Raw genomic sequence first — 27,276 nt, 5'->3', positions numbered from 1 at the left:
CTTGGACCCACCCCCCAGCTCAGAGCCTGCACCCCCTCCTGCACCCCAACCCCTTGCCCCAGCCCGGTGAAAGTGAGTGAGGGTGGGGGAAGGTGAGCGACAGAGGGTCGGGGGAATGGAGTGAGTGGGGCGGGGCCATGGGGAAGGGGTGGGGTAGATCCCGGGTTGATCTTAAATTCAAAAAGTTATCTTGTGCGTAAAAAGGTTGGAGACCACTGTTTTAGTACTTTTTCCTCTCATTTCATGAGAATAATATACATTAAACGCTCAATACTAAAACATCTCTGACAATACAGAGCACTGCATAGGTCAAGTGGCTATGGAGCCTGTCAGCTCCAGGTCACTGGTTGAAATATGGCTTAGGTTGGTATTAACAAATTCATTATTGTCTGAATGTGCTAGGTGACCTCTGTAAAATGAACTGAGGAGTGCCATTCCTAGTCAATAAGTGATCGTACTAAGGACAAGATCATGGGGGAATAAGAGAGTAGAAGATGCCTGCTTACTCCAGTAGGTGGGATATCCAAAGGAAAGCACCTCCTTGCGGCTGCCACTCTTCCTCTCACACGGAAGGCACAGGCAGGAGTGGGAAGTGTGCAAATCTTGATTCAGCTGGCATTCACCTGGCAAAGGACTGGGGTAGATTACTTCTTCCATGGAGCAAGGTGGAGCCAAAGACTGAACTGTGACTCAGACTTGTTTGTGTGGAACCACGCACTGCCCTTTACTCAGGGTAAATTGTATAATTACAATCTGCCCCTAAATAAGCATTAGTTGGAAACCAGAGAGTCCATCAACGGCTATTAGCCAAGATGGTTAAGGATGGAACTCCTGCTCTGGGTGTCCCTAAACTTCAACTGCCTGCCTCCAACTGGACGACAGAGGATGGATCACTCCATAACTGCCCTATTCTAGTAATTCCTTCTGAAGCATCTGGCACTGGCCACTGTCAGAAGACAGGATACTGGGCCAGATGGACCACTGGTCTGCTCCGGTATGACTGTTCTTATGTTCTCACTAGACTTTAGAGGCCTGGACATTGAACTTTTCCATGACACTTACAGATGGGCCTTCCAGTTGAGCAGTTGAGCATTTGTTGGCAAAGGTTGCACTGCTATTGCTAGTGTTATAACTCTTCTGGGGATAAAGTGAGGACCTCATTCTCCAGGGCTATCAATCCAGCCCCTTTTAAAAACACTAAATTCTCCAATTAAAAAGAAAGTTAAGTTTTGAACACACAATTTCAGGGCATTTAAGCATTAATAAAATAAAATAATAATAATAATAAAAAAAGCAGAAAGCACCTTTGCTTCCAAAGAGCAGTTTTCTAATTTTTATTTTTCTTTCTTTTTTATTTTTGGTAGGACAAGTATCCATTTTTTGCACTATTTAATAGACATGTTTCTAAAGTCCAGTGTTGATGACAATGTTGACACAAAATGACTGTTCGATATAATGAACAAGAAAGAGGCAAGCAGGTCTTTATGGATACATGTGGTGTTTGTAAAACTGCAGAGATGTTGATTAACAATATATTCAAATTATTTTTAGAATGTCTTTTCTTTTACTTAAAAAATTTCAAAAGGAAATTGTATTGCTGTAGTAACGTATGTACACAACTCCCATTAGCTTTCGTTGAACTTGTATGTGTTCGTAAAAGCTAAGTATATTTATTATATTTTCTTACTTTCCAACTAACTGTAGCAAGTTTGGCATAAAAATTATTGAAAACTACATATGGATCAAAATTTCAAAGAATGGAAAAATGACCACAATAGGATACACACAAAATGCTACATCAAAAAAGTGCATATAAGGTTCAAATATCCATATCCATAAAGTTATGAAATTTGAGGAAATAATTAATTGTATAGTTTGTGGGATGGTTAAGTTATAATGAAAACAAACCACTGTCCTGTGCAAAGAACATTTTGGGCTTGTCAATATGGGGACACTCAGAAAAATTAATCCAAATTAGCTAAAGGTGGATATTTAAAGTGGATTTGTTAAAACGCATTAAATTCCTGCATGGACACACTCATTCATAATTATAATGGCCTTAATTTAGCTTAGTTTAATTCACTTTAAACCTCTGGAAGTGATTTTAACTCAACTAAATTAAGGCCACTTAATTCTGGGTGGTTGTCTACTCTAAGAATTTATGTCAACTTAGCTTCATCTCTTAGGGGTGTGACAACCCCCTGAGAGACATAGCTATGCCAACTTAATCTCTGGTGTAGACAGTGCTAGATCAATGGAATAATTTTTCTGTTGACCTAGCGCTGTCTACACCAGGAGTTAGGTTAGCTAAACAATGTCATTCAGGGGGGTGAATTTTTCACCCCCTGAGCGACGAAGGTATGCTGAGGTAAATTCCCAGTGTAGTCTAGCCCTGGGTTAGTTAGGCTTAACTTTCCTGAGCATCCCCCTGTAGATAAGCCCTTATTATGAGGGTATGAAGTAAGCCTACTTCAGTCCGATTGATTTTGATAGCATGTTCTGAAATTCTACCATGGGGATGGAGAACCGAATTCAAGGGTCAATGAAAAAACCTGATAAATATAATTGCAATTTCTTTGCAATATCCTTTTTGATGATCAGACTTCTGACATTGTGACAATTTAATATGGGGAAGTCCAGACCTCAGTCCCCTCATAGAAATTGATCGTGTTCATAATTCTCTATGGAATTTGTGGATGATTACGATAAACCATTTCCTCGTGCTAAGTGAGATGAAGAGACAGATCGAGCTCATTTTTGTGACCACTGCAACTATTTTACAAAGGGAGGAGGGAGGAGAGAATGGCACTAAATGAAGAGTTCAGATAATGTTAAAACAATTCTAGGAAGAGGCTTCACTGGGAAATTAGCTTTGTTGAGAGTAGAAGGAGACCTTCATTGTAGCAAGTGCTATGGCAAGCTTAAATAACAGATAGGAGGGAGCCACACCCTGTTTCACAGGAAGTTTAAAACCCTATCTATGGCGAAACACAAATCTTGACGACTTTTAATGCAGTGAATTTTATCTGCTTTTCAAATTCTAGTCTTTGTGGAGATGCCCTTCACAGGAGAAAAGTGAAATTGGTATTGTAATAATTTAAGGTTCCAGTGGACGCAGCACCAAATGGTGTTGGTTTTATAGTGGACTATAGAACATACTCATAATTTCAAAACAGGATTCCATGTTTCTATGATCCTCCAAGTGCAAATCATTAGGTGCCTGATACTGTGAGCTCCTCTGGAGAGGCGCTAAGCACCTTCAATTCTCATTGCCTTGGGCCCCAAATTAGCAAGGTATTGAAGCAAAAACACATGTTTAAAGTTAGGCATGTTCTTCGTAACTTGTTGAACTGGGGCATTAATCAAGAGTGAAGGATGCTGAACAACCCCTTAGGAAGTGCTCAAGCTATCACTAAATCAAATCCTAGAACAAAATGGTTACTTTTTTTTTTTTGAATACTTGCAACACAGAAGACTAAAGCAAAGAGAAACGTGTCTCACCCACAAGCGGTCAATGGAAGTGTAAGAGAGAGATAAGATGCGCCCAACACCTCATTTTCTGCCTCATTCTCTGCACACCATCCAACCTGTCCACTGAGGGCTCAATGTAATGAAGATTTATACTGTGATAATTGAAAACAATTGCATAAATAAAGCACTGATTTGTAGCCTCTCTGTCCTAAACTCAGAGTAATAATCATGTGCTGCTTTGGGTGAGTGAAATGGACTGAATCCGAGGATTAAAACTGAATCTTTAAAACCAATAAAACATACATTTTTCTGTAAGTGGGGGTGAATTCTTAGAGCCAAGTTCTTAGCTGATGTAACCAGCATAGCTCTACTGACTTCAATGGAGCTATGCTGATTTACACCAGCGGAGAGTCTGGCCTTAGACTCCAACCTCTTTAAAGTAATTCCATAAACCAGTGATCTTCAATCAGCTTGCGAAGCAAAACCTGATTCCATGTTAGGAAATCTTGGAACTCATTCAATTCACTAATAAAGTGAGCTTGGACTCTTGTAGAGCTGGGTGAAATTTTTCATGCAAAAAAACTTTATTTTGCTGAAAAATGCAGATACAGGTCCACTGAAACAATCTGCAAGTTCAGGTTGGTTTGGTTGAATTGTTTTGGTAAAAAAAATAAGAAATTTGGAAATGTCAGAACTTTTCCACATTTCTGAAACATTTTGTTTTGGCTTTCCCCCTAATTTATTTCATAAGCATTTTAAATGTTTTTAAAACCCCAAAATCAACACAATTTTTTAGACATTGTAGTTCACTAAAATTTTGAAACATTTTCATTTTGGGTTGACCCAAAACATTTTTCCCCAGACCTATGCTGGAACCAAATATTCAGTTATTTACAGCCATCGCCTCTTGATAGCCTTTACAATGGTTCAACTGTCACAATTATGATAAGGCAAAGTGGAATGAGAGGTTTGAATACTGCCCTTAAGTTAAATGCACAAAGTTCCATTTGACGCCGTTCAGTTGCATGGCTGTAACTGATGGCAGAATTTGGCCCATGGAATCTGCCCCTAGGAATGGCAGCTACAGTGTCACAAATGTCTCGTTTGGAACTGCAGGACCTAGTCTTGGACAAGTTCTGATTCCTCAGAACTCTGAGCAGTCTTGGCAACTGCCAAGGCCAGGAATCTCATGGATCAGCCTGTGTGGCTCACTTCTGGCTGCTCATGAGAGCAGTGGTTCAGAGTCACCTCCAAATGCCAACTGAGCTAAACCAGTACAAAAGGCAGCCAAGGTGTTTTACCAAGAAACTCCACAAAGCCACAAATTACATTGAAAGTGTTTCAGAGTAACAGCCGCGTTAGTCTGTATTCGTAAAAAGAAAAGGAGTACTTGTGGCACCTTAGAGACTAACCAATTTATTTGAGCATGAGCTTTCGTGAGCTACAGCTCACTTCATCGAATGCATACCATGGAAACTGCAGAAGACATTATATACACACAGAGACCATGAAACAATACCTTCTCCCGCCCCACTGTCCTGCTGGTAATAGCTTATCTAAAGTGATCATCAAGTTGGGCCATTTCTGGGTATCCTGTTCTTAAAAGGAATCATTTTAATTGATTATTTCTCAGCAGAACCTGTGCCTCTGTATTTTGCTCAGGGAAGGATCAAGTGTGATGTCACACTCTCCTGCTGGTAATAGCCCATCCAAAGTGACCAACATTGTGAAGAGAGTGGTCACTTTGGATGGGCTATTACCAGCAGGAGAGTGAGTTTGTGTGTGTGGGGGGGGGGGGGGGGGGCGGGCGGAGGCTGAGAAAACCTGGATTTGTGCTGGAAATGGCCCAACTTGATGATCACTTTAGATAAGCTATTACCAGCAGGAGAGTGAGTTGGTGTGTGTATGGGGGTGGGGTGGGTGAGAAAACCTGGATTTGTGCTGGAAATGGCCCACCTTGATTATCATGCACATTGTAGGGAGAGTGGTCACTTTGGATAAGCTATATACCAGCAGGAGAGTGAGTTTGTGTGTGTGGTTTTTGGAGGTGGGTGAGGGAGTGAGAGAACCTGGATTTGTGCAGGAAATGGCCCACCTTGATTATCATACACATTGTGAAGAGAGTGGTCACTTTGGATGGGCTATTACCAGCAGGAGAGTCAGTTTGTGTGTGGGGGGGCGGAGGGTGAGAAAACCTGGATTTGTGCTGGACAATGAAATGGCCCAACTTGATGATCACTTTAGATAAGCTATTACCAGCAGGACAGTGGGGCGGGAGGAGGTATTGTTTCATGGTCTCTGTGTGTATATAATGTCTTCTGCAGTTTCCACGGTATGCATCCGATGCAGTGAGCTGTAGCTCACGAAAGCTCATGCTCAAATAAATTGGTTAGTCTCTAAGGTGCCACAAGTACTCCTTTTCTTTTTATTGAAAGTGTTGAACACATATCCATGAGCTTGGGTGACATCACACTTGATCCTTCCCTGAACAAAATAGAGAGGCACAGGTTCTGCTGAGAAATAATCAATTAAAATGATTCCTTTTAAGAACAGGATACCCAGTAATTTTGGACCTCTCTCTGTCCAATCAAGTAGTTAAATTCTTCATTTTAGCTCTCTTTTGCAGTAAATGGGTTAAAATAAGTTGACAGGCCAGTTATTTCACACGTTCAAACAAGGTAAAGCCACCTCTTTGAGAACTAAGATAAATGCTGTAATGCCAATTCAAAGCTCAGAAAGCTATTTACACAGTGTCATTTTTCACTCTACCAAGGCAGGATGTAATGAAAAACCGACAAGTTATTGATGATTTGGCTACCTGCCTGCCTAAAAGAAATTGCATAGGTGCTTTATTAAAAAAAATAGACAACGCAATCAATGCAAGACAATGGTTGGAAACTTCCTTTGGGGTTTTGGTCTTCTCTGGAATGCCACTAGACTACATGTCCAAAACAAATTCTTACACTACATCTGTCAAGTTATCAATATGAAACTAATATCATCTCTGTTTGCATACAGGCACCGTGTGGCTAATATGTGTTTTCTATCCTATTGTCATTTTCTTTTTGATGTTCAGAGCAGGTAAGAAATAATTAAGTAGGTTCAAGACAACCAACCCCTCTCCCCCAAATCTGTATTAATACTCTTTAACTCAAGAAACATCTAAACTGCTAGGGAAATCCAATTTGCATTCTCTTTCTTATCTGGCTTTGCATTTTTTCCTTACTAAAATGGTACAGTTATATAGAACTGTAGTTAATATAATGTCAGAATTTCCATTACGCAAAATCCTTCTAGTTTTAGTGGCTTGTGAGGAAGTCCTAAAATTTTATTTTTTAAACACGGTTCTTGGCATGCAAAATGACAGCCTGGGAGCAAACATTGATTAATATATTTTCCCCCTAGAAAAGCAAAGTTGTTAAACCTCTTTAAGGATCAATAGTTCCAAAAAATAAAAGCTGAACAGAAAAATCTCTACCTTTCTATCACTTAATTCAGTTTACCCCTTGCAGAGAAAGCAGAAAGCGGTGTGTATATATGTTTATTTAAAGTTATGGGCCAAATTTTAAACTCTTTGGTAAATCACTACAGAATATGGACCTACTTAACTTAAAATACCCAATTCTGTGAAGAAAATACATTCAATTGAGTAAGCAAAATAATGAACATAAAAACAACAGTTTGGCTAACTGGCAGATAACTTCCTATTTTGGAGTAGTTATCTGGGAGTTTTTAGAAGCTCTAGTTTTTTTTAAAAGGGGGTTGTATACATTATACTGTCAAAATAAAAATAAGTTAGATTTCAAATAACAGGCCAAATTCTTCTAATATAAGTAGTCAATATGGCCATTATTGTGAATAAGGTGAATTGCAGTAGGATAAAACTAATGAAGTAGCACAATGGGGATGAATTAAGTCCATCAAATCCAGGCTATTCAGAGACAATTCTAAGAGTACAATTTGACGGTTAAGTAATGCTAGTGAGCCCAAGAGCTGCTATCATTTAAAAATCACAAACATACCTTATGGCTAATTCTCCACAAACTAACTTTAGTTAGAAGAGTGACAACTGAGCATGTAGGTTGACATTTTCAAAGCAGAGTAGGGGAGTCTGATTCACATTATATCATTTTTGCAGCAAAACGTGTCTCTGAACTGCACACACTACTTTGAAATTCTCAGTTTGACACCTCCTGGGTTGTAGTGGTGCCGAGATGAATGGACTCTTCTGGAGCTTTTGCGTTCTCTCCTGTCACAGATCTGAGTGCACGGAGGCCATGATCCTGCAAGGAGCTCCACATGGTAGACTGCTACATTTGCAGAATTAGGATCTAAGTGCACATATATCAAGGATGAAATCCTGGCCCCACTGGACTTCAGTAGGGTCAGGGTTTCACGCTACATTAGTGAAATTGACACAATTAGAAGCCCAAATTTAGAGCAGCATCCTTCAGGACCAGCAATTCGTCACAGGCATAAGTGCTATACGATTATGCATGGATGTAAGCATGTGCTTAAGCACTTTCCTGAATCAAGGCAAGAGAAATCAGCCATGTATTTTTAGACAGCAAGAAATCTGAAATCAAGAAATACATGCTTTGACAAGATAACTTTAATTTACATGATACTGTCATTTTTATGTATTGCAATAAGCAATATTTTTCTTTACAGAAAGACTCCATCCAAGTGACAAAAAGAGTCTCTTTCCGGTCCTTGACCTGTTTTGACTATGCAGTATTCTCAGGGTTGCTGTGCTTATGCAGAAGGACTGAATTCCTTTCTCAGCTCCTAGCTAATGAGGTAATCGGGGCAAGTCATTTCACTGGTGAATCAATGAAGTAAGGATACCAAGAGAGCTGAAATATCCAGTACTACTTCATCCTCAGTATGTGATTGATGTGTTATTAATGGTGTCGACAAAATGTAAATGCTAAATGATTTAAAGTGATGGGATTCTTGTTTATTTGAAATGCTCAATAAACTCTAGCCTTTTTACTCAAACCCTACAACTATAGCAGAGAGTAGGACGCCTTGAAACAACTACAGAATCATAGAAATGTAAGCCTGGAAGGGACCTCAAAAAGTCCTCTAAGCCCATCACCTCATGCTGAGGCAACATAAAGGATACCTAGATCTGACAAAAAGAAAAGGAGTACTTGTGGCACCTTAGAGACTAACAAATTTATTTGAGCATAAGCTTTCGTGAGCTACAGCTCACTTCATCGGATGCATTCAGTGGAAGCCTAACACGACTGCTACTCTGAAACTAGATCTGACTGTTATTTGTCTAACCTGTTCTTACAACCATCAAACCTCCCTAGGTAATCTGTTCCAGGGTATAACTATCCTTATAGTTAGAAAGTTTTTTGTAATATCCAACCTAAATCTCCCTTGTGGCAAACTAAGCCAATAGCTTCTTGTCTTACCCTCAGACGACAAGCAGAACAATTGATCACCATCCTCTTTATAATTATCTTTTACTTATTTGAAGACTTATGTACCCTTATCAGGGGGTAACTGTGTTACTCTGTATCCACAAAAACAACAGGGAGTCCAGTGGCACCTTAAAGACTAACAGATTTATTTGGGCATAAGCTTCCATGGGTAAAAAACCCACTTCTTCAGATGCATGGAGAGAAAATTACAGAAGCGGGCATTATTATACTGACACATGAAGAGAAGGGAGTTACCTCACAAGTGGAGAACCAGTGTTGACAGGGCCAATTTGATCAGGGTGGATGTAGTCCACTCCCAATAATTGATGAAGAGGTGTCAATTCCAGGAGAGGCAAAGCTGCTTTTGTAGTGAGCCAGCCACTCCTAGTCCCTATTCAAGCCCAAATTAATGGTGTTACATTTGAAAATGAATTTTATTTCTGCGGTTTCTTTTTGAAGTCTGTTTTTGAAGTTTTTTTGTTCAAGTATGGCTACTTTTAAATCTGTTATAGAATGTCCAGGAAGATTGAAGTGTTCTCCTACTGGCTTTTGTATGTTACCATTCCTGATGTCTGATTTGTGTCCATTTATTCTTTTACATAGAGACTGTCCGGTTTGGCCAATGTACATGGCAGAGGGGCATTGCTGGCATATGATAGCATATATAACATTAGTAGATGTGCAGGTGAATGAGTTCCTGATGGTGTGGCTGATGTGGTTGGGTCCTCTGATGGTGTCGCTAGAGTAGATATGGGGACAGAGTAGGCAACGAGGTTTGTAACAGGGATTTGTTCCTGGGTTAGGGTTTCTGTGGTGTGATGTGTAGTTGCTGGCGAGTATTTGCTTCAGGTTGTGGGGGCTGTCTGTAAGTGATGACTGGCCTGCCTCCCAAGGTCTGTGAGAGGGAGGGATCGTTTTCCAGGATAGGTTGTAGGTTGCCGATGATGTGCCTGAGAGGTTTTAGCTGGGGGGCTGTATGTGATGGCCAGTGGTGTTCTGTTATTTTCTTTGTTGGGCCTGTCCCGTAGTAGGGCCTACGTTCCTTGTTGGGCCTGTCCTGTAGTAGGTCCTACTACAGGACAGGCCCAACAAGGAAAATAATAGCTCTTAACATGGCCGGGTTGCGGTTCCAAGGCCCCGTACCCCAGCCAGAGCTGGGTCAGGGTAAGAGCCGTGCAGACAGCTGTTGGGAGCCATAAACCCTCCACCTGCCCTAGGCAGGGGACCCGCAGGGTGGGGACACGGACTTGGGGCTGATGTGCGCCCCCCTCCCATCCCAGGCAGGTGGAGGGTCTGTGGCTTACGGTCTGCTCCAGCTTCTGGCTTGGCCAAGGGCAGGTCCTCGGGCAGAAGGGGAGGGGTAGGGCACAGAGGGGGCAGAGCCCCTGGCCTCACATTTTTGGGAAGGCTCTGCTGGGGCTGACTCCAGCTGAGGCCTCACTATTGCAGAGTACAGTGGAACAGTCACCACTCATGTCTTACATATGGGACTCCTGTTAATATATCCCACAGTGACATTTCCCTTTCTTGCCAATGCATCACAGTGTTGACTCATATACAATTTGTGGTCTTCTGTGTTAAGTAGAGATGGTCTGTGACACAAAGGCGTCAATGCAAAGAAATCCAAATGTCAGCACTGGCACTATCAGTAAAATTTCCAAAAGCCACGCTAAGGGAGTCAGGAGCCTAAGTGACTTTCAGTGAGACGTAGTTACTCCTTAGTTACTTTTGAAAATTGGACTTAGGGATAGATGCCTAATTCCCAATATCTTTAAAAATCTGGCCCTCAGGCATATTTGAAAATACTACTGTATCACCTTAGCTTGTCCCCTCAAACCTTCATATGGCAGAAGTATAAATTTAAGGAGCGATGCGCCAGACGTCCAAGCACTGCATTACCTATGCTCAGAAGAAGATCAGTTTGAATGTTGCATTTCTTTGTTTTTACTAGATTTCATAAAAAAGAAAACCTTCTGGACTTAAACAATACGGTTTTGTGTCTGTGCGCTCATATATCACCACGCTTGTCAAGGCTGCAACATAAATGGGACCAACTGGGAAAATTCCCATGAAGATAGCAAGCACGCCTAGAGTATCTAGGTCAGATCGTGCTGTAACAAAGCGCACCGTGAAGGCCCCTTTATAAAGAAACTTGTTTAATTAAGATAACAGATGTTGTTATTATACAAGTCCTTGTGAGCGGCTGTTTAATTGGACACTTTCACATTCTTTGCCAGCAGTCCTGAACATCATTTACTTTTTATGATTTTTTTCCCCTTACAAATGAACCAAATAAACAATTCACACACTGTATGTTCATACAAAGGAGAGTATTCTAATGGTAAAGGAGCTTAACATGAGCCAGAATGGGAGGAGAGTAATCTTTTTTGGCATAAAAGGAAAGTTAGTTTTCTGTGCCACTGTGCATGTGTGTCTGGTAGCAGCATCAGTTTAATATTCAGTGTCTTTCAGGAAAACATTAGGAACACCAGCCCCCCATTTGTGGATTTTAAATATTAATTATTTTAACAGAATATTAACTGGTTTGGAAATGCTCAAGCTCTGGTTTTGATATGAGCTGGCAAACTGGATAACTGACAATAGACCATGTGGCTCAATGTGTGATGGAAGGGGAAGAGGATGAATGACTGATCTGAAGGCAAGACATAACATAGGGTCTCTTGTCATCTTTGCATATTGCACAGCTCTAAGTCTGAAAAGGGAAGACAAGATTTCTCACTTACCTACACCTGGAGAAAGAAAGCACGTCCAAATCCTAGCCTGCGTAAGGGCCAAATGTGGTCATCTCCTTCATGGGGATGGAAGGTGTTAAATTACAACTGATTCACTATGGTTCTGCAGCGGGGGCGGGGGTGGGGACTACTAGCTGTGAGCTGCCATGAAAGCAGATCGAGTACACCCTTTGTGCTGTGGAGATTTGCTTTACAGTGCCTATCTTCAGAAGCAGTACACAGCAGGAGTTAGGGGGTGGAGAGCAGTGAGCAGATTCATCATTATGCAGTTCCATAGTGCTAAATTCTTTCAGATAGAGGGGTGTACAGGGCTCTCATGTGCCATTATTGTCCTTAGGCTATAGAAACATCAGTGGAATGGCTGCACAGCACCCCCACAACAAGCTCTGGGGCTTTTGGGAAGATTTCCTTCAACTAAACCCTTCTTGGATTATCCCTACAAAGGCTATTTACTGGAGCTATGCAGAAATGTGTGGGGAGTAGCATTTGGCATTTAGACAGTTACTAAAAATTCTTTTTTTGTGTGTCTGGTCATGGAAAAGTAATAAGCTTTGATGTGTGTACAGAGAGACTGATATTTTAAAATGAATACCTACCACTTAAAACAGTGCCTTTCATCTGAAGACTGCCAGTGCTTTGCAAACATTCATTTAGTCCCATAAACCCCTGCCCCCATGTGAAGTACATAAGTGTGATTATCCCCAATATATAAGGGTGTAAGTTGAGGGGGAAAGAGAGAGATAGTGACAGGCCATCCATGATGGAGCAGGAAAAGGAACGCATAACTTGTGGATGCAAGACCTATGTTCTAATCCTTGCCCAACACTCCTCAACAGCGACATGATTTCCCATCAACAGCGAGGTACATGCTGGGGAATAAGATCAGTTCAGACAAATATTCTTTCCATATATTACAAACACACAAAAAATGCAATAAGGTATTTAAAGAAAACCCAACTGTGAGGCTTCAGTGAGTTTGGTAATGCAGATTAATAAATCATACTGTACTAACTGCAATGCTCCTGTGGCTGAAGGTGCCAAACTTTATCCATTTAGCATATATGGTACTGCTTGCAAGCTCTTTGGCCTGTGCAATGTTATAATTATTTGGACAATGGAGGAGTATACTATAATGAAGGGGAATATATATTTACAAATATTTTAAAATATGCTTTCTGATATAATTACATAGTTCAGTTGGATAGGTACCTAAATTACAGGGTATTTCTTACTCAATTTGAAATATGGGCATGGTTGTGCCTGAACATCATAGCTTTAGTTGACAGCGCTCTATAGACCACCTGGATTTATCTGTAGTCACCCAGGGCCTGATTCTCTCTCTCTTATATTGTAAACCAAGAGTAACCACTATAGTCACTGACTTTAGTGGAGTTACTTCTGATTTACACCCATGTATGCTCGAGCCAGAACAGGCATTCTATCTATAACAGAGTAAGTTCCCTGCAGGAACCATACTGTCATTATAAATAAATGTAAATCTTTCTATAATAAGATCACCTGAAAAATAAAGGTTTTAAAACACAAATTTAGGTAACAAATCTATCTAACATTGTAACTGAATTATTATGAGAGGATTCAGAAACCCTGTAGGAACAAGTCTGTCATGACTACCCCAACTCAGTCTTCCTGTATGTTAGGGGGCTTATTCCTTCACCCACTTACTTCCCTCGTCCTTCTTGCATGAACAGAGAGCAACAATACCCAAAGTCCAAAGGTGCAAACAATTTGATGTTTATTGGGGTGAACTTCCAGCAAGCATGATTCCAATTTCCTTCCTTAGTGTCCCCCTTCCCAACTCTGACACCACAGAGCCTTACCTATGTCCCTGTTCCCATTCCCCCCCTTAGCAAAACATGATTCCAATTCCCTACCCCCATTCCCTGTTCCCATTTCCCCACCCCACCCTCACACTTCCTGATTGACTGCAGACTATATAGTAAAACTTGAGTTCTGCTTAGCTATACCTTAACCAATCATTTTCCTGAAATTTAACTAACCAATCCTAACATATTGTAACATGATTATGTAACCAATTATATCCCACCATCTTAATTAGTTTACACCCAGCAAAATTAATTATACAGCAGACAGGAACAATCACAGAACCAGACAGAGAGTATGCAGACAAACAATAGGGAAATGGGGACTACAGTGATAGAACAAACAAAGAAATGAGGATTTCACATCCCAGCTATTGATAAATGAGTTCTTGCCAGACAGGATGCTTATCAAACTAAGTTTCCTTTTACATTTTCTAGGCACTTCCCTTTCTCTGGAGGCGATAGGCATTATCAGGACAGGATTGTATTCCTAACAGCCCAATAGCACCTTATTTCAATGTGATTAGTTTGGAATGTGAGGATGTGACCGTTTGCTTCCCAGCTTATGGCTGCCTCTGCTGCTTAGCCAAGGGCCTTAGCCTAAGCACAGGGCCTCAGACTGTCACAGTAAGAGAAGGACCTTACACCGGCAGACAGTGATTTTGATTCTTTCTTTATACCTCTATAACTAGCCAAGTGATAAGAATATACCTAAATTCTTAGAGTATAGGCCTTTACAGACAGGCCTGAATATCTATATCCTAACACTGTATATGGCATTTAATGCTAAGGAATGATTGTCACAAATAGGGAATATGGTGAAACATAAAATGCTTAATCAAAAACTTGCATGAAAGGTGCAAGAGTTTAAGAGAAGAGTTTTCCCTAAGAATATGAATCTCTTCTCATTTATACCAGCCTCCCACTGGGGTAACTATTCAGTCCAGTGAAGTTGTTCCTGATTTACACTGGTGTAACTGAGAGCACTATCAGGCCCTGCGACTGAACATGGCTTACCATAGTTACCAAATTCATTTAGCATTTTCTTCTGACCAAAGCTCTCATTAACTGTTCAATGTTTAGAGCCCCAGCTCTGTTTCCAAAAGGGTAGGGAAGGGAGAAGAAAGGTAGGGCCCACGTCTGCTCTCTCTCCCGCACGGTGTTGGGATCTGTCGATCTGGTTCAGACCCTGCTGCTAGTCTACTTGTACTTTTGAAAAATTATAGGGCCAAATTGCTTGGCAGAGCTCAGGAAGGTGGTGGTGCAAAAGTTTGTAACCTCCTCTTCCCGATCCACAGACCTATCTAGCATAAGGTAGAGCAGCAAGCCTACTCTACATTTTGCCAGGTGCTCAGAGTCTCAAGGGTCTACTCTGAGAACCACAAATTGCGAGAATCTAGGATGTCTGGCCATAACCCTTACGCCAAAGGCTTGGAGGATGGGATCTGCTGTGGTAGCACTGAATTACTAAGAGTTACCCCAGGTTAGGGAAATCCTCTACTGGGATGCTTCAGCCATATGTAATGTGGTTATGCACAAGGATTATGTTATGTGCTGCCCATAGAACATAATAGGCTCTGGGCTGTGAATAATGTGTCTGGATGTTCATGTAGCACCACGAACGGGTAATGAACTCTGGATCCATAGCTATGTAGGAGCAGTCTTTATTTCCAGAGCTGATTTTGCAACATTTCTATATCTATGCTATAGCTATATATAATTTAGGTTCTGGAGCCAGGCTGCTAACATTACTTTGATGCAGTTATGCCTCCAAGGCAGGATTTCCATTATTATGGAGATGAACTGCCTTTAATGATTGCAATAATATAATTGTACCCCAGGGCAGAATTCCTAATAACACAATGGTAGAGCTCTCAAACACCACTCAGAGATACCTCCAGGGCAGGTTGTTCATTAAGGCACAGAACACAGTAGTTCTGCCTCCAGAGAAGAATACAAAACCTAAAGCAATAAAGTTTTCTTTTTCAAGATAGGCTGTGCCTTCTGGGCAAACACTAAGCATTACATTTAGTTCTTCCTCCTGGACAGCAGTAGCCCCCAGAACAGGATTCCTAACAGCACATGATGCATGTTATTTCTGCCTCTGGACGTTATTCCCTAATATTACACTCTGTCTACAAAGTCACAAGAGCCTCAAGGTAGGAACCTGAACAATTGCCATGATATGGCAGAATTCAAAGCATCCCAGGGAACTGGCACATTAACCTTGTTTTTAATTCCTCTTGGAATTGGAAGGACTATCCACACCAATGAACCTCCACAGCATCGGAGCTGAGGTTCAGCTAGGAGAGGTATCCAGAAGTTCAGATGCTCGTCCAAAGTTCACAAATCTTCAGTGTTGACTAGGCTGGAAATTTTGTGGGAACAGCTTTTCTCACATGCTACCCAAAACTTCTGCTTCCAGCCCAGATGAAAATATCTCAGCAACAGCTATTCTTTATGCTCTTTTTTCCATAGATTTCAATATATTTAAGACCAGAAAGGACCGTCATGATCAACTACTTTGACCTGCATAACACAAGTCAGAGAATTTCACGCAATGAGTCCTGCATCAAGTCCAATAAATTGTGGTTGAACAGGAACATATCTTTGAGAAAGACATCCATCCCTGATTTAAAGGCTCCAGTTGATGGAAGATTTACCACAAGCCTTTGGACCTTTAGTATTTTCAGTTTCAGTCTGAACCCAGAACTCACTCCTGCTCTGGCCCCTTTGGGCCTGATAAGACAGCTGCAGTGACATAAAGGGGTTTACGATGCCCTGGTTCCTGCCAAAGGATTCTCTTGGCACAGGCACTGCAGGAGATATCCATAAGACTGTGCTATGACGATCTTCTTGCAAACCCTGGCATAGGGATGAGCTGAGGCAGGATGGGCATGGCAGGGCTGTACAGATTCTGAGCACTGCTGCTGCTGAGAGGGCAGCCAGGGTGGCTGCTGTAACTTAGGCCCCTAAAGCTGTCTAAATTACATAGGGGGGAAGAGGTGATCTAGCAACTGAATTGTGAAGATGCAAAGATGGCTTAAAGCCACTTTAGCCTCCCCCTCCTCTGGGGCTGTGAGTTCTGTGCTGAGTCTCTTAGAGGCAAAGCAAACAATCTCACCCTTGGTGTGCCTGGTGTAATCAAATATGACCATAAGGCTTCTGTATTAAATTGCCTATTTTGATCTGTATCTAAAATGTGGTCTGTGTGCTTGACTTCTAAGATGGAATGTTAGACTAAGCCGGGGATCAGGCAGTTTCAACACCCTCCCGCAAGGGGGAGACAGCAATCAGGCCTCTGATTATAACCCATTGAGAATGAATGGGTTTAATTTCCCAAACAATGGAGCAGAAGCCACTGCAGGGACATTCTCCTGGATAGGCCCTGCTGAAAGATCCAAAGTCAGAAGTCAAATTTCCCCTGAGCCAATGGCTCATCAAGCTGACAGGGTTAAGGCATATCAGTTTCACAGCCAATAGCACACAAGGAAGTGATGTGGCCAGCATCTCATCCAACTGTCTTTGACTGCCATAACCTGATGCATAAGGTACCCATTTTGCAGCTGGGTGAACTGAAGGTGGCCTTTCAGTGTGAGATCCAGCTGACTGGAAAAACCCAGGTTGAAACACCAGAAGATGCCATATCTTGGCTTGTAAGCAGAAAAACTATTGACCAATATGGTAAGTGGGCTCAGAAACCTACACAGAAAGGAGATGGAGCTTTCTTGAAGCAGTCAAAGAGAGACACACTGGAGGATCTGAGCTTTGCTAGAAGAATGAAAGCTGGATTGTCTCTGTTCCTGTACCTTATAGGGAAAGCCTATCTAACATAGCTTGAGGGGAAGCATAAGGTTAGATAAGGCTAAATACCCATGCAGACTGTTGGTTGTTTCAAGATCTATTTTTCTCTGACATACTGTTCCAGCTGCTAAATAAGAGTACTTTGTGTGAAGAAGGCTGTTGTTCAATATCACTGGCCATGGGTTCCTGAAGGGAGGATCAAGCAGATGTCCACAAATCTATTTGGACCTGCAGAGTGATAAATGGTTAGTGTATATGGGGTAGTGAACTCAGGACCTGGTCTAAAGGCTTGTCTACATGGCTAGTATGTCAAAGCATACTACAGGTCTCAGAGTGGTAGCCGTGTTAGTCTGAATCAGCAAAAAGAACGAGCAGTACTTGTGGCACCTTAGAGACTAACAGTAGGAAGATATAGTATATATGGCAACACCCATTTTTTCATGTTCTCTGTGTGTGTATATATCTGTATCTATATATCTGTGTCTTCCTACTGTATTTTCCACTGCATGCATCCAATGAAGTGGGTTTTAGCCCAAGAAAGCTTACGCTCAAATACATTTGTTAATCTCTGAGGTGCCACAAGTACTCCTCATTCTTACAGCACACTACAGACTTGTTAGTGCACAGTAGCAGGGTCCATGTGGTCAGTTAGCATGCAGCAGGATAGTACATTGTAGATTCACACCCTGGCTTGCTGCACACTAACTCACTGTGTAGAGAACTGCATATTTCCACCCCAAAGCAAGTAACTGCAAGACTCGAGATCTGATCTGCATGCATTCAGAAACACCAGGAACGGGACAGGACCACAGCCCATGGTATGGAAAAATGAAAAGCAGGTGCAATGGAAAAAACCCTCTCAACATTTTCATAGAATCCTAGAATATCAGGGTTGGAAGGGACCTTAGGAGGTCATCTAGTCCAACCCCCTGCTCAAAGCAGGACCAATCCCCAATTTTTGCCCGAGATCCCTAAATGGCCCCTTCAAGGATTGAACTCACAACCCTGGGTCTAGCAGGCCAATGCTCAAGCCACTGAGCTATCCCTCCCTCCAAAATAGAATATCAGGGTTGGAAGGGACCCCAGGAGGTCATCTAGTCCAGTGCCCTGCTCAAAGCAGGACCAATCCCCAATTTTTGCCCCAGATCCCTAATGGCTTCCTCAAGGATTAAACTCACAACCATGTGTTTAGCAGGCCAATGCTCAAACCACTGAGCTATCCCTCCCCCCAAAAGTTTTTAAGTGACTTTAAAACGTTTGAGTTTGAATTTCATTCTAACAATAAATGAAATGTAGCAGAGGAGAGACTTTTTTATATTTCCAAGCAGCCACCTCCCCAATGGTACCCAGTTTTACATCTGGACAGGTAGGCTATCATGTATTTGTAATAATAAATATAGTATGGGAAACTTAGAAGGAAAAATGTCTTATTAAGGCATTAGGGCTGGGAGAAATAATTGGAAGAACAGTAATTCTATTTGAGTCCATATGAAAGAATGTAGTGATATCATGCTTCAGATCTTGCATTAGTCATCATTATCTTCTTTGCTATTTTTTCCACAATTGCATCTGGCTCTCTCTGGTGAATATGAGTTAGTTACATGGAACAGATGTGATACTGTGATTTGTTAAGGCTTTTACGAATGAGTAGTTAATATACTATAGTTAATGTGTCCTGCTGAACTATTCATGTATTTGATTATTTTTTTCCCATTAGAAGCCAAAATGATCTCACCTTCATGAAATATTTTGGTGAGCCACCCTTGCTTAAATTCAGATGGTATCTATTACCTTCCAATTCCAACTGTTCTGTATCTAAACTTTTTCTAATAGTAACTATAGGAGTTAAAGTATAGTTTTCATGTTTTAGTTCATATTTTCTTCTGGGAGGAAAGGTTAAAGTCCAAAGAATTGTGCTTGGTCAGCATTGTATCACAGTGAGAGTACATATTTAGATGAGAAATATATATTCGTATATTTTCCCTTCTAGATAGTAGCCCTTTGTCCAAATAAACCAACCCTCAGTCACCCCACCATCAGCACACATGAGAAAAAGTGCACAGCTAATGCTTATACAAACTTCAGATACAGAGTTTGGCTAGTGCAGAATGCAAGGAGAACAGTGAGCTCACAATTCTGAGACAGTAAAGGCTTAATTGTTCAACATTTTCTATTCTCTTTAAAGTCTTTTGTCTGAAGAACAAGATATCTCCGTTTTAAAACCCAATACATTGCGAGTCCTAAACACTTTTTTATAACTTTAATCTAGACTTGCCTCAGATTCTAGTTGGTGGAGGTAGCTCTATACTTTATCCACAGGATAAGACTGAATGAAATTCTGCAGGGCTCATCCAGGAACAACTTGCACTTACTTCAATGGGTTAAATGTGCAGTCTAGCCCACTTTAAAGAGGGAGTGGGCAAAATGACTGGTCTATTGAAAATGGCATCTTGAGAGTTCAAAGCAAACAGCACATAATGCAATAGCTTAATAAATAAATGTCAGATATTGCAACGCAATGAACACCCTTGTTTTATTGCAAGGCAATGAGCACCCTTGTTTTAGCATCTGGCCATAAATGAGCCTAAATTTTGACATACCATTCTAATGTTTGCAATGAGAATGGGGTTATTACAGGTAAGCAGTTCAGATAAAACAAAGCATGAGGCTAGACTTTCAGGTGAACCAAACTGAGCCAGTCTAAGCTGTGAAAAAGGTTGGTACATATTTTAAAAGTAGGATTTGGGCACTTCTGCATTTGCTGATTTCGTCCATGCCTAATTGAAGGATGAAGGATAAAGTCATCCTTGTGGGCAGGTGAAAAGCCAACAGCACCAGAAGTCTTGAATGTAAGTATATTTTCATTGACAATATTTTAATAAACACATAGAATTATGTGCATTAATTTTAAGAGCTATAAAATTCAGCTATCTGCTAGCAGTACAGGAATCTGCTCATTGAGCGAATGCCACCAAAATTGGCATGTAACACTATCTCATAAATTCCTTGAGACAAATTTTCAAAGAATGGTTTCAGTTTTTTTCCTGTGCATAATTGCAAGCACCACTGTTGCACAAATTGGGTAGATAAAGCCATCAGATATAAAAACATTCAGTACCAACACCTGACTGCATGTGCGAAATGTGCATGTGCAAATTTAGAGGCCATGTTGAGGCCAGTTGCAAATATCATCCTTGGTATAAAATAAATGTGACTTGGCCACTCAGAAAGTACTGTCTCCAAGTCAGACATTACAATTGCCAAACTAGTTACTTACCCCAAATAGGTTTCAGAGTAACAGCCGTGTTAGTCTGTATTCGCAAAAAGAAAAGGAGTACTTGTGGCACCTTAGAGACTAACCAATTTATTTGAGCATAAGCATCGTGCATCCGATGAAGTGAGCTGTAGCTCACGAAAGCTTATGCTCAAATAAATTGGTTAGTCTCTAAGGTGCCACAAGTACTCCTTTTCTTTTTACCCCAAATAATTGCTGTTTGCTGGGAGACTGAATAATTTACAAGGGGATAATAATTTGCAGTTGAGAGTTTCAGGGAGAGGATCTCCTGGGAAATCTTTTTGAAGAACTATGGCTATTTGGAGCAATCCAAAGGCAAATATTTGCTCTTTCGACTATATCTTTAGTGGATAAGCTTCTTGGCAGGGCTTTTTTTTTTTTTAAACTCTATACAGAGCTTGGGATGAACACAAGAGGAGCAGCTCTCCCACCCCAAATACCACAGATTGAACACTAAGGGTATGTCTACACTATGAAATTAGGTCGAATTTATAGAAGTCGGTTTTTTAGAAATCGTTTTTATATATTCGAGTGTGTGTGTCCCCACAGAAAATGCTCTAAGTGTATTAAGTGCATTAACTCGGCGGAGTGCTTCCACAGTACCGAGGCAAACGTCGACTTCCAGAGCATTGCACTGTGGGTAGCTATCCCACAGTTCCTGCAGTCTCCGGAAATGAGATTCAAAAGTTCGCGGTTCTTTTCCTGTCTACCTGGCCAGTGTATCTGAGTTGAGAGTGCTGTCCAGAGCGGTCACAATGGAGCACTCTGGGATAGCTCCCGGAGGCCAATACCATCAAATTGTGTCCACAGTACCCCAAATTCGACCCGGCAAGGCCGATTTAAGTGCTAATCCACTTGTCAGGGGTGGAGTAAGGAAATTGATTTTAAGAGCCCTTTAAGTAAAAAAAAAAGGGCTTCATCATGTGGACGGGTGCAGGTTTACATCGATTTAACACTGCTAAATTCGACCTAAAGTCCTAGTGTAGACCAGGGCTAGGTGTTTTTCCATTTATTTGCAATTCATTTCCAGGAAGCTATTAATGACCATTTTAGCTTTCATTGCTGAAAGCCCTTGGGTTGGAGCAAGCTAACAAAAGTAATGATTACTTTAAGAGTTTACCTCTCGTTTTCTCTTAGGATCTCTTTTCCTTTCTTCCAAGTATAAGTAGGTCTGGGGGAAGCTTTAGGCTTACACTCTATGATTACTTCACCGCCCACTTTAACAAGAGTTAATCTTTTCAAGAGGGTTTTGGAAAAGTCTGGACCCAAAGCTGAAAAAGAAAAGTAGAAGCAGCTTAGAATTCACTCTGGAAAGAAGCAATCGGGTTTCTTTTAACATTAGAATATTTTGGTGTATCCTCTCACCAATTTACATTTGTAACTTCCATAATTATCAACATCAGGAGCTACACATGCAGATTGCTTAGGAAAATAGATACTTTTGTGCTTAAAAGCTTAATTTATTTAGAAAGATATATTTAATAGCAAAACTTATTGGTAATGAAACCTAAAGATCATGGACCAAATATTCAGCTGGTGTAAATCAGTGTAGCCCTAATAAAGTCAATGGAACCTTGCTGATTTGCACCAGCTAGGAATCAGGCTCCATTTATATAGTGCAATTTGGAGAAGCTCACATCAGAAATACTTATATGTGCAGTAGGTGTCAATCTTCCATGTTCATAACATAACAGTGTGTGGTGATGATGAAAGTATGCTAAGATGCCTAACAGTACACAGGAGATTACAGATCTCTTCGCCAGTATTGTGTGTGCATAACACAATAGTATGCAGGGAGGTGACTGTTGCCATAATTATGGAATGGAACACATAATATAGGACAATAAATGCTGTAGTTTGAAGAGGGGTTGAGTGACTCAGGGAATTTAGTGGGACATTTATGTTAGGTTCTCAGCTTTTTTTTTTTTACATAAATGTTTCTTGTTCTAACACTTTTTATTGTAGATACCGTGATCAGCATTAAACTGTCAGCATTTGTAAACAATTACTCCAGAGCGGCTTCTGAGATAGCACAATTTACTTTATACTTAAAAGAATGCCAAATAAAAGTGATATCTCGGTTTCCATCATGTTGGAGCTCTTGGCAGATGTTGACATGCTAATAGTATAATTTAAAGAGTCAGAAAAAGTAACATTTATATTCAAATAAAGTGCATAGTTTTGTATAGATACAAGAACTGATTCTCCTTTTACACTAAATAAGCTAGAAGTACTATGAAGTCAGAGGAATTACATTTGTATAAAGCCAATTTTAGGTCAGAATAAGCCCCATAGTACATAAATATGTTCATTGTGTTCAGAAACAAACTTAACACCCATAGTGACAGTGAAAGGGTTTGATAAATATTTTTCAGCTGACCAAATACATCTTTGTCAACCTGTCTCAAACCCAAAATGAAGCTTTTTGATTGAACTTGGTGCTCCCACTTTCCCCCTCCCCCTCGATCTGTAAGTCTTCTAGGCTTTGGGGAACAAAAATCTTGTTACACAGCAACATTTACTTCAGGCCTCCTTAAATACATCTGCACATTTTACCGATGCACGCATTTGCATGAACAATCACCTACACCGGCATATACAAACAGAAGTGTCTGGAAATTTGGAAGATGCAAGGAAGCCTGCTGAAAGTTTGGTCCATTTCAGTAGAAATTCAAGTTTTATTTAAAAAAATGTTTTATAATTCAAACCACAGGCGTGGAAAAACCAAACCAAACAAAAAACACATTTTGTAGGTGTCCCCTGAAGACTTCATTCACAAATCCACAGACCACCTGGAACAATGATCTATTCTCTCCATGCTCACTGTATAGCCTGTCAGCTGGGCCTAACATGGAAGGTTTGTGCAGTATAATGGAAAGTACTAGGACTTAATACAGAGTGCCAAGCCCAGAGTTTGTGATTTGAATTATCTTTAAGCATACAGTAAATTTTGTTTGCTAAAATGTCTTCAACAAACTTCCAGAATTAAACTGAATTATGGAGTACACACTGTATTGACTATAATTAACATGTATGCACAAATCCAAGTTTAAAAAATAGTCAGCCCTATAAATGTGACACCTACAAAATGGGACAAATTAGAAAAGACCTCATCTCCCCCACAACTGATAACATACTAAATTTGCTACTTTTGCAACTACAAAAAAGTTACTTTTACATCTTACATGTCTTACTGTATTAGCTAAGATACAATGCAGTATACTAATTCAATATGATTATTTTACAGGTATACTAATCACATTAGACTCATTTCACAGTACATTTCATACAGCTATACTTTCGAATACAATGCTTTGGCACCATGTTTGGCTTTTAAGAGTTATAACATTGATTTTGCATTCTATTTTCAAATCTATTGCTGTTGTTCCAATGCATGATGGTCCTCACAACTCCCTTCTCGGATGCAGGTTTTTTGTTTGCTTGTTTGTTTTGGCAAATAATTCCTGCTTGATAATATATCGAACTTGGCCGCCAGAATGCTTTGTAGCAAAAATTAAAAACTTTTTCATGTTATGGCATATAATTGTAGAAGTGAGCCCAAAGATTTGGCTTGGCTCTCCAGTTTTGTGTCACTCCGCTACTTCAGGAGAGTTTTAATTCACTGTTTGTAGATCAAGTAGATGTTACACATAATGGCTAAAATAATGGCTGTAGTTTGGGGAGGGACGGGAAGGGGGAGGTATTGCCCCCTCCATCCCTGAAACTGCAAGCCTCGGGTAGGCACGGAATTCCTCCCCCCCCCCCCCATGCATAGCCCCATTGTCTGGAATGGAGCTGCCGCCCCCAAATATAGAAGTCAAACTAGGCCTATGTCTACAATGCTCCTGAAGCAATAGGGTGGCACAAAACTGGATAGTGGAACCCAGGAGAAATTCAGTTTCTTGAAAAAAGAAAGGAGTACTTGTGGCACCTTAGAGACTAACCAATTTATTTGAGCATAAGCTTTCGTGAGGTACAGCTCACTTCTCTGCCACTCAATTTTCTGCCATCCACTCTGCCTCCAGTGCAAAAAGAATATAGGATAAGGAATAACTTCATGCGGATTAGGGGATGGACTATATGGCCTAAGACAACTCTTCTATCTCCAATTTCTGTGAATCAGTGAGTCAACTAACATCTGAGCTGTCTTGCCTTTTATGTGTGATCATAGATGGATCGTTTCATTTTGGCATAGAGGAAAGTACAATACGTTATATAGGAGACGATCAAAGAACCAGAAAAACAAAACTGGTGCCAAAAAACCTTTCAAAATAGAACACACACAGTAAGGACCTCTACATATTAATATACTATATATATCAGAGTTGGTCACATTGCTCTTTGAGAACAATATTAATTACCGATTTTAAAATGAAACGTGCCACTTTTTTTCTATTGAAAAATAATTTGGAAATCAATCTTTGGGTAGATCAGTTACTTATAAATGTTTACTGAACAGTTTAGACAACTAATTTTCAGAATATAGGTTGCTTGCAAAGTATTTGCATTGACCATTCACTTTTGTTACTCGCGTACATGTGTTCTATGTATAGTAGCCTGAGACACACAGTACTAGCATTTTTGCTCCCGGATGGTATGAGATGGCTGTAACTTTCTAAACTGGAAAATAATGAACACCACATTCATTGCAGAATCATCATTCTTGTCATTTTATGTAGGGGGGAGGAAGGCGGGGAGAGAGAGACAACCACACAGAAACTACTATGATTTACATATAAGATACCGAATACTGAGCAACAGCCTAAATTATTTGTGAAGAGATAATATAACCCTAGGAATCACAGAAAATTGAACTCAGGTCTTGGAGTCACCAATATATTTGTAAAGCAGGTTTTTCAGTATTCTACTAGTCCTTCTATTTCAAGCATTTATCTGGAACAAAGAACTGGTCTTAATATAGAAGGAGGATCAGTTCCTTAACAGCACAGAATCATTGCAACCTTAATGTGAACAAAGCAAATCTAGAATTAACCATATCTTTCTCTCAATCTGCAGGTTTTTAAGGCTAACTCTTTAAGATATTTGCTAGTTATGCATGAGCAGCTCTCTTAGACTTGTTCTACATTTGAGCTTGATGAAGATGTAAAACACCGTATGTAAAGACCCCGGGCACTCCTTGCTTACCCATTACATTTGCACAGGCCCTGAAGAAATGGGGTATAATGCAGAATAGGACTGCTATCAGACAGGCAGAGTGTCATACCAGCACAGGGATTTATTGAAGAGGCAGACAGAATAGAGAAGCAGGGATTTTGTTTGCTGCTTTAAGAGATGCTGACCTTGAAGAGTTGGATTTTCTTAGAGGTGAAGTATCAGGGTAAAAGCTATCTAAAATCCATCCCTGTTTCCTGTGTGGATATGGGAAGCTATTGCTCTCGCCCATTTCCTCATGTTTCCTGTGTCAATATGGGAAGCCACTGCACTATACTCTTTCCTCTCTAGGGGCTATTGTTAGGATCACCCACCAACTCCACAATATATTGGCCTAGAGCCTCGGCTGTAGCCAAACACTGGAAAAATAAAAGTGACTTTCAGCCATGTTTTTGTACTCCTGATCTTAGGGCTGTTGTGAATTTTGTCCAGTCCACAGGAATGAGAGAGCAGTCTCAGGGCTACTCTAAATGACATCAGCTGCCAACAGCTCCAAGAGGCCATTTTATCATCCAGAGATTATTGGGGCACAGGTAAGCCCTAGACATGCCCCCTATACCAAGTGCAGCCTGCATGCAGGGAAGAATCTGGGTCTTTATCTTATGCTAGTTTCTGCCTACCTTACAAGGCTCATTTTATAACAGTTCTGAATAGACTGGAAAAGCAGCAGTAGGTTTATCTGGATTTCTTTTATACAGTAGGCAACATGCCCAATAAATCTTATCACTGTGAAGCCTAATTTGTTGAACATGATTGTACTTTCCTCGAGCAGCAAACTTCCAGATGAAAATGTTTTTTTCCAAGTAGGCATCTCTCAGGTTGATAAAAGGACGACCTACATTGAAATGTGATGTGCAGAACATATCTCATGCCTTGTTCTTAAGGACAAAGCAAATCAAACAACGGTACTGAACATTCTCTTTGAACACTCCTAAGACTAGATTGTTTAATCAGAAACTCTAGTTTCCCCTTGGAAATGCTGCATGTAATCTGACCTCTTTACTGGTTCCCTCTTTTCTCTCTGATGGAAAGAACTTTCCCAGCATTGTAAGAGAGCAAATTAGCTACTCACAAGCTTATGCTGAAGGAAGGAAGAAGAAAGGGCAGCTTTCTAATTCAGTGCAGAACTAGGAGTCTGGAGACATGAGTTCTATCCCTGACTCTGACATACACCTCCTGGAAGTCCCTTTAGATGTGATCTCCCACCAGTTTTATGCTGCCAATGAATACTATGGGGCTACTCCTGATTATCAACAGGATAAGTGAGAGGAGAATCAGAATTAGTCTCTCTGTGCTCCAGCTTCCCCCTCTGCAGATAAGATAAGGAGACAAGATTTCTAGTTCAAAGTGATGGTCTGAGGCTCAGTCCATGGATCCTTGTAAAACTGACTGGTTGGCTCCTCATTATTTGAAACTCTATTTATCGCATGGTATGAAGGGATAGCCAAAACCCCTGGTTAAATGGAATTGTATAATATGCAAGACCAACAACCAGCCTGTCTCTA

At 40.6% G+C, this 27,276-nt stretch overlaps 1 protein-coding gene across 1 annotated transcript in view; it reads right to left on the bottom strand.

Moving 5' to 3' along the window:
- Positions 1 to 27,276, bottom strand: part of LOC144267326 (contactin-4) — a 234,188-nt gene that overhangs the window by 84,483 nt on the left and 122,429 nt on the right. Inside the window, exon 9 of the mRNA XM_077821196.1 lies at positions 21,720 to 21,870. Coding sequence (XP_077677322.1) covers positions 21,720 to 21,870 — 151 coding nt within the window. The remainder of the gene's footprint in view (positions 1 to 21,719; positions 21,871 to 27,276) is intronic.

Source organism: Eretmochelys imbricata, chromosome 7 (genome assembly GCF_965152235.1).
Source record: "Eretmochelys imbricata isolate rEreImb1 chromosome 7, rEreImb1.hap1, whole genome shotgun sequence".
NCBI lineage: Eukaryota > Metazoa > Chordata > Testudines > Cheloniidae > Eretmochelys > Eretmochelys imbricata.
The sequence above is the reverse complement of the archived record's forward strand: the minus strand, read 5'-3'. Positions and strand labels throughout refer to the sequence as shown.